Source organism: Bos grunniens, chromosome 20 (assembly GCF_055505025.1).
Source record: "Bos grunniens cultivar Pamir isolate PY7600 chromosome 20, Bosgru_T2T1.0, whole genome shotgun sequence".
NCBI classification, from domain to species: domain Eukaryota; kingdom Metazoa; phylum Chordata; class Mammalia; order Artiodactyla; family Bovidae; genus Bos; species Bos grunniens.
The window spans coordinates 48160224-48181423 of record NC_141184.1 but is presented as its reverse complement, the minus strand read 5'-3'; the positions used below and the strand labels follow the sequence as shown (position 1 = coordinate 48181423).

The window sequence follows — 21200 nt, the reverse complement described above, 5'->3', positions numbered from 1 at the left end:
GGATTACAATTATAATTACGTATTTGTTATAACAAAAGCAGAGACATTACTTTGCCAACAAAGGTCTGTCTAGTCAAGGCTATAGTTTTTCCAGTGGTCATGTAAGGATGTGAAAGTTGGACTGTGAAGAAAGCTGAATGCCGAAGAATTGATGCTTTTGAACTGTGGTGTTGGAGAAGACTCTTGAGAGTCCCCTGGACTACAAGGAGATCCAGCCAGTCCATTCTAAAGGAGATCGGTCCTGAGTGTTCTTTGGAAGGACTGATGCTGAAGCTGAAACTCCAGTACTTTGGCCACCTCGTGCGAAGAGTTGACTCATTGGAAAAGACTCTGATGCTGGGAGAGATTGAGGGCAGGAGGAGAAGGGGACGACAGAGCATGAGATGGCTGGATGGCATCACTGACTCGATTGACGTGGGTTTGGGTGAAATCCCGGAGTTGGTGATAGACAGGGAGGCCTGACGTGCTGCAATTCACGGGGTTGCAAAGAGTCGGACACGACTGAGCGACTGAACTGAACTGAACAGGACTGTACAATACAAAGAACAACCTTTAATTGTAAACTGTGCAGTTTAGTTTATGTATCAATTTTGGTTATCATTTATAACAAATATACCATACCAATAAAAATTTTTTGAAATAGAGGACACTAAGGGTGGTAGTTGTAGAGAGGGAGTATATCTTTTACTTTTGGCTCAGTTTTTAAAATAAACCTAAAATTACTTTAAGAAATAAAAGTATATTAATCTTAAAATTTTTGAAAAGAAAAAAATTATGTTCACAATGTTTGGTGAAATGTCAGTGCTCTTTGTCTAAATAATATTAGTAATGATTGCTACAAGGAATTATCCTCATAGTGAATAATTGATACATTGTTGCTAGAAATAAGATTACTTGATAAGATATAAAAAGTAAAATTTCAGGGCTTTGCTTCATATGTTTCACCTGTTAACTCATTTTATGAAAGTGTTTGACAGTATCTGCTGCTGCTAAGTCACTTCAGTCATGTCCGACTCTGTGCGACCCCATAGACGGCAGCCCACCAGGCTCCCTTGTCCCTGGGGTTCTCCAGGCAAGAATACTAGAGTGGGTTGCCATTTCCTTCTCCAGTGCATGAAAGTGAAAGGGAAGTCGCTCAGTCATGTCTGACTCTTCGTGACCCCATGGACTGCAGCCTACCAGGCTCCTCTGTCCGTGGGATTTTCCAGGCAAGAGTACTGAAGTGGGGTGCCATTACCTTCTCCATGACAATATATATCTAGTGAAGACTTAAATTTAGAAAACATGATAGTACTTATAAATTCAGTGTAAGTTTTCAGTTTTTATAATGAAAAAAGCAAAGAGGCAACTGAAATCTTGTCACAATCTTATAATTAAAAAAAAATACATGTGGGATATCATTTAGTTCATTTTTTGTAAAGGACCATTACCATTTCAAGTTTTATTATGTAATAGACCTATATAATCCATTAACTTCTTTTGGCTCTCTGAAAAATAATGAGTTGAATTCATAAGGATCTTTTAACAGTGAAGATTTTGTCTAAATACAGGTTCACCATCCATTATCCAGAACTCTTTTAGTCGGAATTTTTTGAATTTTTGAAAGGTTATATGATTCACACACCTTATATAATGCCTTCAGCAGGGTTTAGAACAGTACCGTATATCAAAGATGTTAATTTTTAAATAGTGAAGTAAGACTAGTCAAAATAAGTGGGGTAAATAAAGGCTAGGGCATTCATCTGTTCAGGTTAAGTTTTGCCATTAGGTAAGTTCAGGTTAGGTTTTGGTCCCAAAATGTTGTAAAAGAACTAGGGTTTTGAGGGCTTTGGGTTTTAAAATAAGGGATTGCAGGCCTTTTAATGAAAGGTGATTTAAAATTGTCTATTACTTAGTCCTATTATCTAGTTACTTTAAACAAATATTTGAAAATCCTAAAGTTAAAAGTGTAGACTTAGAACTGTTTATGTGAAACTAAACTCATTTGTGAATGGAGTGCAGGGTTAGTGATGTAAGCCATAAAAAATAAACATGTCCAGTGCAGTACAGTGAATTTTTTTTTTTTTACTACCTTATTCAATAATTGTGGCGTATGAACAAAAGTATTATCCTGTAAAGAACATCTTGGTGTTCCCTTGTAGTTACTAAGAGCTTATATTGCCTATCTGGCTTTCTGGAAAATAACTTAATATTCTAGCCAAATTATTGTGGGCTCCATCTTTAAATAAGAATTTTATAAAGCTCTCCACCACTTTTGTCAATTATCTTTACCCTTCCACATTTAGAGTGAGAATGAGGTAACATTTTAAAAATGGCCATTTACTGTTTTATCATGAACCTGTGTTTCTAACATGACAAGAAACAAAATGCTATTTACTCGCAGAAATAAAATCTTTTGTGTTCTTACATCTGTTTTTGGATTCTGAACGGTCAACACCAGTTCAAAGTGTGGGATTAAGGTAACCTACTTTCAGAAGGCAGTTCCCAGTTGCTGCCTCTCTGGCACCAGGGAATGTAGCTGGTTGAGTGTTGTTAGTCGCTCAGTAGTGTCCAACTCTTTGCAACCCCAAGGACTGTAGCCCTCCAGGCTCCTCTGTCCATGGAATTCTCCAGGCAAGAATACTGGAGTGAGTTGCCATTCCCTTCTCCAGGGGATCTTCCTGACCCAGGGGTTGAACCCAGTCTCCTGTTTGTGCACAGATTCTTTATCATCTGAGCTTCCAGTGAGCAGCAGTGAGGAATCTTTTTTAATCAGACTTTCCAAAGGCTGTCTTGGCTTAGAGGGCTGGACTGGTATGAGAGGTGATTTAGTTTGGGATCTTATTAAATCTAGGGGAATATAAGCAGAGCTCACTGGCAGGACATTAAGTATGGGGTCTAATGATTCACTGATTTTCTCAATAAAGGATGTTGTATTTTTGAAGCACATTTGCACCAATCATATACTTAGTTAAATAAGCATGTTTTCAATCAGATACATTCTTATACTTGAGTGTTAGTCTTCTGATATACCTAAAAGCATCCTCTTAGAAGCTAGCAACGTTTGAGAGAAAAAATGAGATTTCTTTCAAATTAATTTCTCTGTAAGTTGGGGGAGTATGCCCGGGTATTATTTTAGCAGCAGATTTCGTGTTTTCAATGTGGAGAGTAACTGTTCTGTGGGATCCAGAAAGAAATCATTGGACAGGGAGATGGAAGGAGCAACTATGAAGGTACCTATAAAATTTTGCTTGTTCTCTAAGATTATAATTGAGTACTCACTGGTTTAGAATTTTTGCATATGTGGTATTGGAAGGCTGTGTTTGTTCTGTCATTTATTGAGTGTCTTTTGTGTCTGAAGTACTACTGTGTTATAGATTCTTTCCTCGTAACCACTCTCTGAGGTTGCTAGGTAATTCTTTTTTATAGTTACTAAGAGGCCAAGTTGGGATTTTAACTCCACCAAGTCTATTTACATTCTTTTTGACAGGCCCTCATTGTCTTCATTGTGGTGTGGGTCTGTTTTGCTTAAAGTAGGTAAATCCAGTGAATTCTTTTGTTTTGGTTTTCTTTTCATTGTTGTAAGTTACCAATGAGTCAAATTCCCATTTGAACGCAGAGTTCCAAAGAATAGCAAGGAGAGATAAGAAAGCCTTTCTCAGTGATCAGTGCAAAAAAAAGTAGAGGAAGATAATAGAATGGGAAAGACTAGAGATCTCTTTAAGAAAATTAGAGATACCAAGGGAACATATCATGCAAAGATGGGCACAATAAAGGACAGAAATGGTATGGACCTAACAGAAGCAGAAGATATTAAGAAGAGGTAGCAAGAATACACAGAACTATAGTTAAAAAGATCTTCATGACAGAGATCATACCACAATGGTATGATCACTCACCCAGAGCCAGACATCCTGGAATGTGAAGTCAAGTGGGCCTTAGGAAGCATCACTATGAACAGAGCTAGTGGAGGTGATAGAATTCCAGTTGAGCTATTTCAAATCCTAAAAGATGATGCTGTGAAAGTGCTGTACTCAATATGCCAGCAAATTTGGAAAACTCAGCAGTGGCCACAGGACTGGAAAAGGTCAGTTTTCATTCCAACCCCAAAGAAAGGCAATGCCAAAGAATGCTCAGACTACCTCACAATTACACTCATCTCACATGCTAGTAAAATAATGCTCAAAATTCTCCAAGCCAGGCTTCAACAGTATGTGAACTGTGAACTTCCAGATGTTCAAGCTGGATTTTGAAAATGCAGAGGAACCAGAAATCAAATTGCCAATATCCGTTGGATCATAGAAAAAGCAAGAGAGTTCCAGAAAAACATCTACTTCTGCTTTATTGACTATGCCAAAGCCTTTGACTGTGTGGATCACAACATACTGTGGAAAATTCTTAAAGAGCTGGGAATACCAGACCACCTGACCTGCCTTCCTGAGAAACCCATATGCAGGTCAAGAAGCAACAGTTGGAACTGGACATGGAACAACAGACTGGTTCCAAATTGGGAAGGGAGTATGTCAAGGCTGTATTTTGTCACCCTGCTTGTTTAACTTGTATGCAGAATATATCATGAGAAATGCTGGGCTGGAGGAAGCACAAGCTGGAATCAAGATTGCCAGGAGAAATATCAGTACCTTAGATATGCAGATAATACCACCCTTATGGCGGAAAGTGAAGAACAACTAAAGAGCCTCTTGATGAAAGTGAAAGAGGAGAGTGAAAAAGTTGGCTTAAAGCTCAACATTCAGAAAATGAAGATAATGGCATCTGGTCCATCACTTCATGGCAAATAGATGGGGAAACAATGGAAACGGTGAGAGACTTTCTTTTCTTGGGCTCCTAAATCACTGCAGATGGTAACTGACCTGCTTGCATCTTCACCAATAACTACTATATGTACTCATATTCAACTCATCCATAGCAAATGCAGCTGATGCTATAGTGACTATAGTGAAGTCGCTCAGTCGTGTCCAACTCTTTGCAACCCCATGGACTGTAGCCTACCAGGCTCCTCTGTCCATGGGATTTTCCAGGCAATAGTCCTGGAGTGGATTGCCATTTCCTCCTCCAGGGGATCTTCCCAACCCAGGGATTGAACCCGGGTCTCCCGCATTGTAGACAGACACTTTACCGTCTGAGCCACCAGGGAAGTCCAGCTGATGCTACTTTCAAAATAAATCCAAATTTGACCATGGTAAGACCTGTACCATTACCTATAAGTCCCTCCCCAACTCAAGCCTATATCTTGAACAGAGTAGTAGGAATTCAGTTAATTGTTAAATAATTGAATGATTGCTTCTTTATAGAGAAAATGCCAAAGATAGAGAAATCTCTTTGAGATCTTATTTTCTCTAGTTGAATTACAATGTCCCTTAATGTTGACAAAAATAACAGTTATTTTTACATCTTAAGTTTCCTACATTCTTAAGACTTTGGTTATGGATTGAGTTCCTTAACCTTTTGGTCTATATATTGAATTGTGGTCAAATGTAGTTAATGTTAAACTGTTTCAGAGTTTTTCCTTTCAGATATGGTGATGTGTGCTTGTGTGCTAAGTCGCTTCAGTCATGTCTGACTCTTTGCGACCCTGTGGACTGTAGCCCGCCAGGCACCTCTGTCCATGGGATTCTCCAGGCAAGAGTACTTGAGTGGGTTGTCATGACCTCCTCCAGGGGATCTTTCCCACCCAGGAATCGAACCCAGGTCTCCTGCATTTCCTGCATTGCCAGGCAGATTCTTTGCCACTAGTGCCACCTGGGAAACCCAGGATATGGTGATAGAATTTACAAATAGAAAAAATGTTCTGGCTTCAGTTTATTTTAGTTATAAATTGTTAAGCAGGTTGAAAATAATTATTCTTCTATTTTAAAAACCCTGCCTGTAGTGAAGATTAATATTAATGAAACACACTCATAAAAGCACTACATGTGATTTGAGTGTATGTTGTATATACAGTGATGCTGTTAAGTGTTTACAACTGAAGAAATGCGTTTGTGCTGTGTGATAGAAGAATGCAGTAGTCCCAATTTTCTTTCTTTTAACACTTATCTCAATTCTCCCTTTATGGCTCTTGTTTGTTTGGTGTAGTTCAGTAATTATTTTTGTTTCTGGTCCATTCCTTCTGTTTCCTGAACTGCATTTTATCACATACCCCCATGTACCCTAGTGCACTTCAATTCATGCATGAATGGGGCAGAGTAACTTCACAGGTTTTCTTGAATAGTCACCACAATTTCATTCTTTTAAATATAAGCAGGAGAAAAAAATAAGCCATTGCCATATTCTTTTTACTGTCTTATTAAATACGATTCTTTTTTAAGTAGCCTCTAGTATCTTTTGACAACTTGCATTTTCAAAATTGACTTTTTTTCTACTTGGAATTTTCCCCATTGGTAAATAAACAAATGACCTGATAGAGAAGGTAGACTAAATACACAACCCCCCTCACATACCTACTTAGCCTAGGGGAACAGTCAGATGGGAAAGATAATCATAGACACATTATCCTACTGTTTGACTTGTACCTTTGGGTTCTTTTGGTTTTTGGTCTCTCTCTATATCCTTCCCTTCTTGTTCATGCATTAGGAAAAGAATATGATCTGTCATATAGTTCACAAATGGCCATCGTCCATTGTGGTCTGTTTGAGGTCTTTTGGTCTCCTAGTAGGGTGTTTCCATCTTCCCAGGCTGTTGAGGTGTGGTACCAGACTTTGCAGCAAATCTGGAGGTGCCTAACATCTTTATGTCAGGATTTCTCAGGCTGTTGCCTACTGCTGTTAGCTCTGAGGCAATGGAACCCTCAAATATTTGCTATTAATGACTCTACAGCTGCATACCACTCTCTCCTGGACAACTGATAGGTTTTATGTATACATAATGGAATACTGTTCTGCAATAAAAAGGACAAAATGCCAATCTATGCTATACCATGGATGAAACTTAAAAATATTTCTGGAGGCATTTGTGTAGTTTTCAGGGGAAGAGTTCCCTTCACATGTAAAAAAGTTTTTAACCATAGTTTCTCAGTTTTGCTAGACACTCTGTCCCCAATCTTTTTAACACAGTTGTTAGCATTAATATTATGGTTTCAAGATCCTGATTATTTGTGCAAGAGGAAGTTGAAGAAGATGTTGTGTGACTGTGATCTTATGTTGTCTTTTCCTGTCTCTGGTAAAAGGATGGAGAAGTATTCTTGTGGTATTTAGTTTGAGGAAACAATGAGTTACATATCACCACCTCTCTTTTGAACCATTACAAATATTCACTTACAGAAGGTGGAAGGCTATATTTATTTGTGGGCGAGTGTGAGTTTACTTGGAATAGAATCTAATTCTTAAATGGGCTAATATGATTAGCCACTTAGGCATATTAAAAAGCTGAATGTAGGAATATAAAGTGGTACAGCAGTTTGGCAATTTCTTAAAAAGTTAGACATAAACTTACCACATGACCCAGGCATTCCACTCTTGGGAGTCTACTCATTTGAAATGAAAATAATGTCCACACAAAGACGTGTACATGAATGTTTTTAGAGATACTAGTCATAATAGACAAAAACTGAAAACAACCCAAATATCCATTAACTGGTGACTGGATAAACCAAATGTAATGTATACATATAATACCATACTGTTTGGCAATAAAAAGAAAAAAAATACATGTTACAAGATGGATGAACCTCAAAAGTAAAGATCAAGGGTAGGATGAGAAAGGGGCAACAGAGGATGAGATGGTTGGAGGGCATCACCAACTGAATGGACATGAGTTTGAACACAGTTTGGGAGATAGTGAAGGACAAGGAAGTTTGGCATGCTGCGGTCCACGGGGTTGCAAAGAGTCAGACATGACTTAGCGACTGAATAGTAACAACAACAAATGATATAAACCACTAGCAAAATACCACACATTGTATGATTCCATTTTTATGAAATGTTCAGAAAAGACAAATCTGTGTAGGTACAGAAAACAGATGAGTGGTTGCCTGCGGTTGGTGGTGGGAACAAGGGTGGAATGCAGATGGGTTCATGGGAATTTTTTGGGTAATGGAAATGTTCTAAAACTGAATTGTGCTGATGGTTGCACAACCCTATACATTTACCAATATCATTGAATTATGTATTTAGAGTGGATGAATTTTTTGGTATATAAATTGTACCTCAATTGTTTTTTAAAAGGAAATGAAAATGAATTTTATAAACTAAAGTATTAAGAAAAACATTACATGACAAATGCAGTCATTTGACAAATGAAAAGGGATTGTTTTAGAAATGTAATCTTTCAGGTAAAAGGAAAAGTGTATTTGATTTGAAGAGGTAAAAGAGTAAATGGAACCCTCCATTTTTGCCCTAAAATCTACAGTAAATGTCAAAGATAGCATCACATATCTTTAAATTTTTGCATTGATCTACACATTTGTATACTATGCTGGTAGAATAAATTGGTGGTTAAAATAACTTTTCTGAATAGCTTATCAAGGACCTTAATGTTTATATCCTTTGGCCTATAATCTCACATGAAAATATATTCTAAGGAAATAATTAGAAATGCAAAAAAGGATTGGTTTTTAGAAATGTTCATTATAGCTTTGTATAGGGCAATCAAACAATAACCTACATGCTCTCAAAGTAGGGGGAATGGTTATAATTGTTAGGCTCTGTTGGTTGCAAGGAGCAGATCCTTCTATGACCAGCTTAAGAAAAATTGACTTTTGTTGAAAGCATACAAGGTGCTTTAACAACCCCCAAATAGCAAGATCAGTGCAGCCCTTTGGTAGCGGGGAACCAAAGCTGCTTTCACCTTTTCTCAGTCTCCAGTCAGACTAGGCACTTCAGTTTTCTTTGGAGACCTGCTTTGTCTCAACCTCTTCTGCAGCCAGTCTTTCTTGTGCATGGACCAGTGCTGTTTGCCAGCTCTGAGTCAGTCTTTGTTCCAGTTCCAGATTTTCCAGAGCAGGACTCTGGACTAGCTCATCATTTTCAGCCCTAAGTGGGTCAGTGAACAACTGGTGATTTAGTCTTCCTCTCCATCCTTCTTGGTGGGGGAGGGTGTGGTCTGCATTCACGTTTAGTTATTTAGTGAAAATGAAACTATGCAAAACCTAACAAGCTTTTTTTTAATCTTAGGTTTTGTCATATCTGGGCTTCACTGGTGGCTTGGTGGTAAAGAATCCGCCTGCTAGTGCAGGAGACGCAGGTTTGAGCTCTGTGTCTGTTATTTCCTGAAGAAGGAAATATCAACCCACTCCACTATTCTTGCCTAGGAAATCCCACAGACCGAAGCCTAGTGGACTATGGTCCATGGAATCACAAAAGTCAGACATAGTGACTAAACAACAAGTGACTTTGTAATACATCTCATGGGTTTATATGAGAGATTGCAAATATTAGTATTAGTTTAAAATATTTCTGAGGCCTTCTGTAATATAGTCTCTTAAACTCTCAGAAGGATAGTGTGCATTTGTGGTAGATTCATGCTCTTTTTTTTAATTATTCCTCGTTAAAACCTCTGTGATCTGGTTTCCATCCCTTCTTCCTTATTGAAACCACTTTTACTAAGTTTGGCAGTTGAAAACCCATTGGACACTGTGGACCAATCACCACCTCCTGAAATGCTGCCTTCAGACTTGGCCTCAATGATACTGCTGTCTCCTGACTTTCCCTCCCAGCCCACCAAGGCTGCTGCCTCAGTGGATCCTCTTGCTGTGCTCATCCCTTTAATATTGCTGTTGCCTCATGCCTCCCTTTTCAGTTCTTTTTATTTCATGTCCGTCTTCACAGTTTCTTTTTCTTTTTTGGCTTCAGGGATACTTTATATTCCCAGATCTCTGTCTCTATACCAGACGCCTTCTATTGAGATTCTGACTCTGATAACCAGCATCTTTTTGAACATCACCACTTAGAGCTTCACCAGTTCTTGTTCTCTTTTGAAACTTCATAGCTCTTTGCATCTGTTTATTCTCTGCTGACATTATGTACTGTGCCTTATTCAATTTTGTATTCCTTGTATCCTCTCACAGAATTCCTTGCACTAGAGATTCACTTAATATTTGCCCACTTGAATATTCCTGTTTTTAAAAATGGACTAACTATACTTGTTTGTGATTTTGTTTGCCATAGTTTTTTTTCTACATCTAAGAATAATTTCTTTTATGGTCCAAGGGAAAAAAACAATGTTAATGGATATGATTAAGAACATATTTCAATACAGTTGGGTCTATTAATACACATTTTTCTTCAAAATAAGGCCTACTGAGTTTTGGACATTTAATCATATGGATTTAATTTCTTTACTGCATATCATTTCTTCCTCTAAGAGAAATGCTAATTGAACCTTCAACCAATTCAGAAATATGCATTGTAGACATTGCAAGTTTCCATTATTATGCATAAGTTAAATGAATTCTAGAAGTGGTGGTTCTTTGTAAATATGAAATAAATTTGCTTATTAAGCCAAGAGTATGGTTATTGGTTGAAGGATGAGCATTTAATTATTACTTACAGCTGGCAGCAATTAAAATTATAGATCTCAGTATTAACCTCCATAGTGTGTACTGCTAAGTGCAAAATTTATGCTGCAAACTGTGGTATTTGTATTAAAGACTTGGGAATTTCACCCCTCCCTCTGCATGCAGACTATTTGGTAAATCTGAGTATAACCTGAATTCAGATATGATAAGTAGTATAAGGGATGGTTAGCAAAGTCAGCTCTAGTTTAATTTTTTTTTTAATGTTGCATTTACTAGAAATATAGCTTTGGGAACCTTGTGAGCATCTTTAAAAAAAAATTCTATTTATATATTTTATTTTTGGCTGCACTGTGTCTTCATTGCTTTTGCATTGGCTTTTTCGAGTTGAGGCAAGTGGGGGCTCTTCTTCCCTGTGGCCTCTCACTGTGGTGACTTCGCCTGTTGAGGAGCACGTGCTCTAGGCGTGCTAGCTTCAGTAGTTGTGGTGCACAGGCTCAGTGCACAGGCTCAGTTGCTCCGAGGCATGTGGAATTTTCCCATGGGGAAATGGGAATTGAACCCATTTCCCAGGGAGTGAACCCATGTCCTCTGCATTGCAGGCGGATTCTTATCCACTGTACCACGAAGAATGTCCTCATTGTGGTTTTGATTTGTATTTCTCAGATGATTAGTGATGTTGAGCATCTTTTCAATGTGTCTGTTGGCCATCCATACATCTTTTGGAAAAATGTCTGTTCAGATCCTCTGGCATTTTAAAATCAGATTTTTTTTTTTTTGATGTTGAGTTATATACTTTATATATTAACCCCTTACCAGGTATAGCATTTGCAAATACCTTGTCCCATTCGGTAGGTGGACTTTTTGTTTGTTGATAGTTTCCTTTGTTACGCAAAGCTTTTCAGTTTTATGTAGTCATATTTATTTTTGCTTTTGTCTCCCTTGCCTGAGGAGACATATCCAAAAAAATGTTGCTAAGACTGATGTCAAAGAGCTTACTGCCTATGTTTTCTTCTAGAAGTGTTATGATTTCAGGTCTGACGCTTAAGTCTTTAATCCATTTTTATTGTTTTGTGCATGGTGTGAGAGAGCATTCTTTTGGTGTGAGTTTGATTCTTTTTTCCACAGTTTATTGTGATCCACACAGTCAAGCCAGTAAAGCAGAAATAGATGTTTTTCTGGAACTCTCTTGCTTTTTCGGTGATCCAGCTGCTGCTGCTGCTGCGTCACTTCAGTTGTGTCTGACTCTGTGCGACCCCATAGACAGCAGCCCACCAGGCTCCCCTGTCCCTGGGATTCTCCAGGCAAGAACACTGGAGTGGGTTGCCATTTCCTTCTCCAATGCATGAAAGTGAAAATGTTGGCAATTTGATCTCTGGTTCCTCTGCCTTTTCTAAAACCAGCTTGAACATCTGGAAGTTCACAGTTCACATATTGCTGAAGCCTGGCTTGGAGAATTTTGAGCATGACTTTACTAGCATGTAAAGTGAAAGTGAAGTCGCTCAGTCATGTCCGACTCTTTGCAACCCCATGGACTGCAGCCTACCAGGCTCCTCCATCCATGGGATTCTCCAGGCAAGAATACTGGAGTGGGTTGCCATTTCCTTCTCCAGGGATTAGCGTGTAAGATGAGTGCAGTTGTGCTGTAGTTTGAGCATTCTTTGGCATTGCCTTCCTTTGGGATTGGAATGAAAACTGACCTTTTCCAGTCCTGTGGCCACTGTTGAGTTTTCCAAATTTGCTGGCATATTGAGTACAGCACTTTCACAGCATCATCTTTCAGGATTTGAAATAGCTCAACTGGAATTCCATCACCTCCACTAGTTTTGTTTGTAGTGATACTTCCTAAGGCCCACTTGACTTCACATTCCAGAATGTCTGGCTCTAGGTGAGTGATCACACCATTGTGATTATCTGGGTCATGAAGATCTTTTTTGTACAATTCTTCTGTGTATTCTTGCCACCTCTTCTTAATATCTTCTGCTTCTGTTAGGTCCATACCATTTCTGTCCTTTATCGAGCCCATCTTTGCATGAAATGTTCCCTTGGTATCTCTAATTTTCTTGAAGAGATCTTTAGTCTTTCTTATTCTGTTGTTTTCCTCTATTTCTTTGCACTGATCACCGAGGAAGGCTTTATTATCTCTCCTTGCTATTCTTTGGAACTCTGCATTCAAATGGGTATATCTTTCCTTTTCTCCTTTGCTTTTTGCTTCTCTTCTTTTCACAGCTATTTGTAAGGCCTCCTCAGATAGCCATTTTGCTTTTTTGCATTTCTTTTTCTTGGGGATGGTCTTGATCCCTGTCTCATGTACAGTGTCATGAACCTCCATCCATAGTTCATCAGGAACTCTATCAGATCTAGTCCCTTAAATCAATTTCTCACTTCCACTGTATAATCATAAGGGATTTGATTTAGGTCATACCTGAATGGTCTAGTGGTTTTCCCTACTTTCTTCAATTTAAGTCTGAATTTGACAATAAGGAGTTCATGATCTGAGCCACAGTCAGCTCCCAGTCTTGTTTTTTCTGACTGTATAGAGGCTCTCCATCTTTGGCTGCAAAGAATATAATTAATCTGATTTTGGTGTTGACCATCTGGTGATGTCCACATGTAGAGTCTTCTCTCGCGTTGTTGGAAGAGGGTGTTTGCTATGACCAGTGCGTTTTCTTGGCAAAACTCTATTAGCCTTTGCTCTGCTTTATTTTGTACTGCAAGGCTAAATTTGCCTGTTACTCCAGGTGTTTCTTGACTTCCTACTTTTGCATTCCAGTGCCCTGTAATGAAAAGGACATCTTTTTGGGGTGTTAATTCTAAAAGGTCTTGTAGGTCTTCATAGAAGCATTCAGCTTCAGCTTCTTCAGCGTTACTGGTCAGGGCATAGACTTGGATTACCATGATATTGAATGGTTTGCCTTGGAAATGAACAGAGATCATTCTGTTGTTTTTGAGATTGCATCCAAGTACTGCATTTTGGACTCTTGTTGACTGTGATGGCTACTCCATTTCTTCTAAGGGATTCCTCCCCTCAGTAGTGGATATAATGGTCATCTGAGTTAAAGTCACTCATTCCAGTCCATCTTAGTTCACTGATTACTAGAATGTCGACATTCACCCTTGCCATTGCCTGTTTGACCACTTCCAATATGCCTTGATTCATGGACCTAACATTCCAGGTTCCTATGCAATATTGCTCTTTATAGCATCGAACCTTGCTTCTATCACCAGTTACATCCACAGCTGGGTGTTGTTTTGCTTTGGCTCCATCCCTTCATTCTTTCTGGAGTTATTTCTCCACTGATCTCCAGTAGCATATTGAACATCTACCGACCTGGGGAGTTCATCTTTCAGTGTCCTGTCTTTTTGCTTTTTCATACTGTTCATGGGGTTCTCAAGGCAAGAATGCTGCAGTGGTTTGCCATTCCCTTTTCCAGTGGACCACATTCTGTGGAGTTGTTGATAGACAGGGAGGCCTGGCATGCTGCAGTTCACGGGGCTACAAAGAGTCGGACACGACTGAGCGACTGAACCGAACTGATTCTTTTTAGTTTAGCTCTCCAGTTTTCCCAGCACCATGTATTGAAGAGCCTGTCTTCATTTTTAATCTGTGTCTTTAGATCTGAAGAGTAGGCAGTGTATATATAGATCTTCTTTTTCTATGTATCAATAGTTTGTCTATTGATTGAAGGAGTTATATCTAAAGTAATTATTGATATGTGGGTACTTATTGGACTTCCCAGGTAGTGCTAGTGGTAAAAAACCTGCCTGGCAATACAGGAGAGGTAGGTGAGGTAGGTTTGATCCCAGGGTCAGGATGATCCCCTGGAGGAGGAAATGGCAACCCACTCAAGTGTTCTTGCCTGGAGAACCCCATTGAGAGAGGATTCTGGCAGGCTACAGTCCATGGGGTCAGAAAGAGTCAGTCAGACATGACTGAGCGACTAACACGCAGCACATGTACTTATTGACATTCCGTTAATTGTTTGGGTGTTGTTTTTGTGGTCCTTATTTGTTTCTTTCTTCTTTAGTTCTCTTTCCTCGTGATTTGATGCCTACCTGTAGTATTATATTTGGACTCTTTTCTCTCGTGTATTTATTATATATTTGTGGTTTGTGGTTACCAGGATTAAGTTGCTGATCTGTTAAGTTTGAATGCATTTTAACCACCTTTCATTTTTATTATCCACCCCCTTAACATTTGTGATGTCATGTTTTATATTCTTCGGATTTGTGTATCCCTTTACTTATCTTGGCTATAGATGACTTCACTACTTTTGTCTTTTAACCTCCCTACTAGCTTTATAAACATGGTTGATTTACCACCTTTACTGTATATTGCCTTTACCAATGAGAATTTTCCTTTTATGTATGCGTGTGTGCTCAGTCAGTCAGTCGTATCCAACTCTTTGCTCCTTTGTCCATGAATTTTCCAGGCAAGAATACTGGAGCAGGTTGCCATTTCCTCTTCTATGGTACCTTCCTGACCCAAGGATTGAACCCTCATCTGCGTCTCCTGCATTGCAGACAGATTCTTTACTACTGAGCCATCGGGGAAGCCCCTTTTTCTTTCATAGTTTTCATTTTTCTGATTGTTGCTTTTTCTTTTCCACTTATAGAAGTCCCTTTAATATTTCTTGTAAAGCTGGTTTCCTGTAGAAACTGATGTTGAGTTCTTTTCGTGTTGAACTCTTTTAGCTTTTGGTTGTCTGTAAAACTTTTGAGCTCTGTTTCAAATATGAGTGAAAGCCTTGCTGGGTAGAGTATTCTTTGTTTTAGGTTTTTACTTTTCATCACTTTAAATACATCATGTCGCTCTCTTCTGGCCTGTAGAGTTTCTGCCGAGACATTAGCTGACAGCTGTATGGGGGTTCCCTTGTATGTAACTTGTTGCTTTTACTATAGTGCTTTCAATTTTCTCTCTTTATTTTTAACGTTTACCATTTTAATTATAATGTTCTTGTTGTGATTCTTTTTAGGTTGATCCTGTTTGAGACTCTCTGTGCTTCCTGGACTTGAATGTTTTCCCAGAGGTCTCTTAAACTGTCCTCTTTTTTTTTTCTTTCTGTTCACCTTCACTGATTTCCATAATTCTGTCTGCCAGTTCCTCTGTATCATCTAATCTACAGTTGATTACTTCTAGAGTATTTTTTATTTCAGTTATTGTATTTTTCAGCTCTGTTTGGTTCTTATATTTCCAACTCTGTAAGAAACTTCTAACTTCTCATTCTGTTCTTCCATTCTTCTCCCAAGTACTTGAAGCATCTTTCTGATCATTACCTTAAATTCTTTTTTTTGGCAGGGGCGGGGGTGTAGATTGCTTATCTTCACTTAGTTCTTTTTCTAGGGTTTTATCTTATTTCTTTATTTGGAATGTATTTCTCTGTCACCTCAGTTCGCCTAATTCACTGTTTATATTTTTGTGTATTTGGTAGGTTGGTTACATCTCCTGATCTTGGAGACGTGGCTTTATGTAGGAAATGTCCTACACGGCCCAGCAGCGGACTCCCCTCTAATCACCAGAGCTGTATGTTTAATGGCTACCCTCTATGTGGGCTGCATAGGGCTGTTTCTTGTGCCTGATTGACAGCTGTGGCTGTCCTACTGGTGTGTGTGGTTGGCCTGGTCACACTGATTGCCAGACCCTGTCTTATGAGAAGGCTACCAGCTGCTGGTGGGTGAGGTTGGGTGGTGAGTGGGGCTGGGTCATGGCTTGGCTGGCTATGTGGCCTCCAGTCCTGGTATTGGCCTGCAGGTGGTTGGAGCTGGATCCTGACATGGCTGGCTCAGAGGCTTAAGGTGTCCTGGAGCTGGTGTTGGCCTGCTGTTGGGCGGACCAGGGCCCTGGGTGTCCAGGGTGGTGCCAGACTACTAGTGGGTGGGCCAGGACTTTACACAACTTGCTGTGGGGGGTTGTGGTGGTTCTGGGGCTTGGTGGCTGGTGTGGGGGCCCAAAAGGACATGGGGCTGGTGCTGGCCCACTGTTGGGCAGAATGAGGTCCTGGAGTCTTTTGCTGTGGGGCCTGAAGTTTCTGCAGCTAGCGTTGGCCCCTCTGTGGGCATTCCTGGGCCCAGGGTTTGTGACTGCAAGGCTTTGGGTGTCTCAAGGGTGGTGTCTGCCACAGGTGGGTGGAGTTGCGGCCTCACAGATCTTGGGGCTGGTGCCTGACACCCGGTGTGTGAGCCAGGACTGGGACTAGTGCTGGCTCACTGGTAGATGGGGCTGGGTCAGATGACTAGCTCTGTGTGTGTGTGTGTGTGTGTGTGTGTGTGTGTGTGTGTGGTTTCCAGTGGTCCCAGTGCTATGGTGGCCCGCTTGTAGGTGGGGCTGGGTCCTGGGTCCTATAGTGGGTGGGGTCATGTCCTGAATTGGCTGGGGGCTCAGGGAGTTCTCTATAGCGTCAGCCTGCTGGTGATCCTGCCCACCTAGCTGCCTGGCCTGGTGCATCCCAGGGCTGGTGTTATTTGGTAGACAGGCCTGGTCTCTCACTGATTGGTTAGAGGGAGGATTCTAAAGTGACACTTAACAACACCTGTGTCTTGGTGGTGGAATGAGTTTTCCAGAATGGCTGCTGCCAGCATCTTTGTTCTCAGAGTGAGTTTCAGTTGCCTTCTGCCTCTCTGGGAGGCTCTTCAGGATGAGCAAGTAGGTCCTACACAAGTTCCATTTAAATTACTGCTTCTGCCCTGGATCTTGGAACATATAAGATTTTGTGTGTGCTCTCTTAAGACTTAAGTCTCTATTTCCCACAACTCTCTGATTCTCCAAAAAGGAAGCTCTTCTGGCTTTCAGAGCCAAACAGTCTGGGCAGTGGGAGGGGAGTTCTTTCTGGTGCAGACCCCTGGGCTGAGGGGCCTGATGTGGAGCTAGGACACTTTGCTCCTTGGGGAGGACTTCTGCAGTTGTAATTTATTCTCCCATTTGTGGGTTGTATACCCTGGAAATATGGGTGATGACCATACTTCACCCTTTCTGCTTATCTTGTGATTTCTTCTTTATATCTTTAGCTTTAAAAGATCTTTCCTGATAATTTTCAGTTCACTCTTATGGGTAGTTGCTCTGTAAATAATTGTAATTTTGCTGTGCCTGCAGAAGGAGCTCACAAGCTTATGGTCTTCCTACTCTGCCTGCTTGGTCACTTCTCACATCATAAAGACTCCTAGTGGGTTAATAGCATGACAAATTGGTTAACACAAAGAAATAAACTTTGGTTCATATATTCAGAGTTTAATAAAAAATAGAAAGATAAATAAAAAGAACCAGGAACAGGCTTCCCCTTTTCATTTGACCCTTGAAGATTGAACACATTTGATGTTTGTAGTCAACGCATCAGGCAGTTCATTTGATATTTGTAGTCTATGCATTAGGCAGAGTGTCAGAAGCTTGGTTGTCTTTGAGTCTTTAGGGCTTAGCGGAGTTGATGAGAACTGTAAATGGTTGTCAAGACTTGGTGCTTCATGGAAAGAACACTTGAATGTCCATTGAGTATGTTAGCTAAATGGTTATGGTATTACTGCTGGGTGAATGGGTCCATCCTTGGGAAAGTCCTGAAGCAGAACTCACACTGAGGGTTTCTGCTAAGCTCTCTTAGAAAGCAGTCCTAGTCAGTATGCTGCCGTTTTAATCGGGATGCTCGATGCAGTGATGAAATAAAGGAGGACTGAATTCTTAAAGTTCACATTTAGGTAAAAGTTTAGACATCTTAGGTGATGAGTGTGAGGCGTGATCTTGATGAAGACAAAAGAGAGAGCTCTTTTAGGTGCTTTTGCGCTTGACTTCATTGTCCATTTTTTCTTTAGAAACCTGGTGTAAGTTCACACTCCTTTTCATAGCAGTTCTAAACTTGCCGTAGACAGTACAGAAATGAGCAGATAATCTTTAGATGCTCTGATAACTTAGCCAGTGACCATGACTTGTGATATGGTAGTAATATCAAGTAATATCAAGATAAACTGGAGAACGTCAGAATGCTGCTTTTCTTTTGGAAGAAGAGATCCTGACAAAGTGGTTTGAAAATAGTGTTGAAAACCCTTTGATTAAATGACAACAAGAGCATGAGAAGAGATTTTACTTCCTCTAAAATCAGGTTAGTGTATTTGGGTAGAAACAAAGAGAAGAAGTTTTTCTTGGTTAAACTGGTTTAATAGAGGACTTGAAGGCATTGTTTTTGTAGAAAAAAATCTTTACCCTAAGCTGTAATTTTTCTAACTTCTGTTGCATGTGTTGCTGCATTTTCTTTTTCCATGTGCTCTTACTGTTTTCATGGCAAACATATTTTTAAAGATGATCTCTGGGATAATTATTGCCATTAATTAGTTTTGATATTCCTTTTTAATGATATTTTCATTTATTCCTTTTGCTAGCTGGATTGCCTTTTGCAATTCTTACTTCAAGGCATACCCCCTTCCAACGAGGATTATTCTGTAATGATGAGTCCATCAAGTACCCTTACAAAGAAGACACCATACCTTACCCGTTATTAGGTGGAATAATCATTCCATTCAGTATTATCGTTGTAAGTTAAATCCACTTTTCCAAGTTTATCACTTTTGGGCAGTTGGCTTTAATTTTATGTTAGCTGTTAATGATTAAATGTATAACCCTCTAAAACATGTGTTTTAACTTTTTATGTTATTTGATCAAAATAATCTCAGCTATTTTAAGTGGGGCTAAAAGAGTAACAGTGTATAATTACAAGAACCTTACTAAATACGTATGGTTTTATGCTAATCTTTTCCAAGTCACTGATTTTTTTTTAGCTCTAATTTGCTATTGTTTGAGTAATAATACAATAGATGAATACTGTATCAATGTATTTTTAGCATACTTTATACTTAGGATATTATTTTATGATTTATTGAGACTGTTTATGAACTGACTTTAGTTACTGAGTTCTAGAAAAGAAAAATTACTAACAGATGTTAAAAGGCTTCATTTAACCCATATTTAGTTTAAAGAATTTTTAGATAATGGCAGAAATAGGGGAGAAAAGCCTAAGTTCTATACATAATTAACAGTGAATATGAAAGCATTTTTACTGGTATTAAAACTAATAATTACTGTTTTCTAGGATTTCAGGTGAGAATGTCTAGAGAATGTGCTCTGGTTGGGGAGAAGATTTCAAGTGATTTGACTAGATGATTTTTATTATCTCTTGACTCAGAGATTCTATGACTTTAATTTTATGCTATATATCTTGTAATTTTAGAAATAAGATTTATGCTAAAAGCAGATAATATGGTCTCATCCAGAAGATAGGCCAAAAAGATAAATAGCCAAAAAGATATATCTTGTCTGTTCTGAAGTTTATTAAAAAACAAAGCAAAACTTCTGGATTTAGAAATTTAATGTCTGATTGCAGAATAATCACAGCTCCTTATTAGCACTAAAAGTTAATCAATTCCTAATTTGTGGTGTATAATTAATAAAAGAACATCTCTGCTATACAAGTGTTTGTTTTGTAACACTGTGAGCTCCTTAAGGCAGAGATGGTGCCTTGTTCATCTTGTTATCCTTGCCGTTGCCATGGACACTGGCATGTCCTAGGTGCTGGAATGAAACTGGAGTGATTATATAGTAATATTGGTGACTCGCCTACAACATAGTGAAGTTTTAAAAAATCAGTGGCCCATTTAATCTAGACAAATCTTTACACTAAGTTTTTAATATGAAAAGAAAGAAAGCCTATGATCCTTCTATTAAAGAGGGAGTACGAGTAGACTCTTTTTTAAGTGTATATTTCTGAGAGATTAATAGCTCTTTACATATAAAAATTGTAGCAGGACTTTTTGCAAATAATAGCTGATTTTAGATAAGATTCAAGTACTCAAATGCTACTACAAATGTACTTGTCTTTCAATTCTACTTTTGTTTGTGTCTCAGTAAGAAGGATGCTGCCCGAGCAAAACTACAGAAATCTGCTACAGACCAGAGGCCTGCCAAAGGACAGGGTGCTGTGCAGCCTGCATAGCAAGTGCAGGATCCATAGACACTCAGTTAGGAAAAACTTGTTATGTATATTTTATTCACTTGGAAGTTTTGATTATTTCACCGTCACCTGTGAAAAGGTTATCTTTATATTTACAAAATAGCAAGTAAGTTGAGTGTGGTGGTGGTTTATGTTGTGTCTGACTCTTGAAACCCCATGGACTGTAGTCTGCCAGGCTCCTCTATCCATGGGATTCTCTAGGCAAGAATACTAGAATGGGTTGCCATTTCCTTCTCCAGTGGATCTTCCCAACCCAAGGATCGAACCCGGGGCTCCTGCATTGCAGGCAGATTCTTTACTGACTGAGTTACAAGGGAAGTCTAAGTTGAGTGTAAAAAGAACAGACTATTTAAAAGTGCTGTACAAGTACTTTTTTCATTTCAACTATATCAACAAAGACACACACTGGCAGTGGTTTTATGTACTAATTTAACATAATTTCAGATTATTCACTAACTCAACTTCTTTCAGGTAGCACATGGTTAGACTTGTTTATGTTTAATTTTGTTTTCTAGAAAGTAAATCATTTCTTTAAAAAAATCAGGACTATGATTGGGACTTCATACCAGGCCTTTGATGTGACTTGCAAGTGATCCACAAATATATGAGTGATTGAGGGAACCTGGTAAAGAATCAGAATTAATATAGTATCACAGAAGCCAAGGGAGAAGTTCAATAAGGACAAAATGGTCAGTGATGTCATATACTACTGGGAAGTTAAGATTTGGGTTGATAAAAATCTCTTTGATCTGATGAGACCATTTTGA

The 21200-nt window shown here is 39.1% G+C and overlaps 1 protein-coding gene across 12 annotated transcripts in view; it reads left to right on the top strand.

Annotated features, from left to right (window-relative positions):
• Positions 1-21200, top strand: part of PLPP1 (phospholipid phosphatase 1) — a 105495-nt gene that overhangs the window by 40949 nt on the left and 43346 nt on the right. For 3 of the 12 annotated variants that reach the window (XM_086361716.1, XM_086361721.1, XM_086361722.1), the window contains one exon: positions 18809-18960. The exons of 6 other annotated variants lie outside the window; for them this stretch is intronic. In XM_086361716.1, coding sequence (XP_086217842.1) covers positions 18809-18960 — 152 coding nt within the window. Of the gene's footprint in view, positions 1-16256; positions 18532-18808; positions 18961-19295; positions 20540-20948; positions 21123-21200 lie in introns of those variants that run through there. 3 more of the 12 variants (XM_086361723.1, XM_086361720.1, XM_086361724.1) reach the window with 3 other exon arrangements.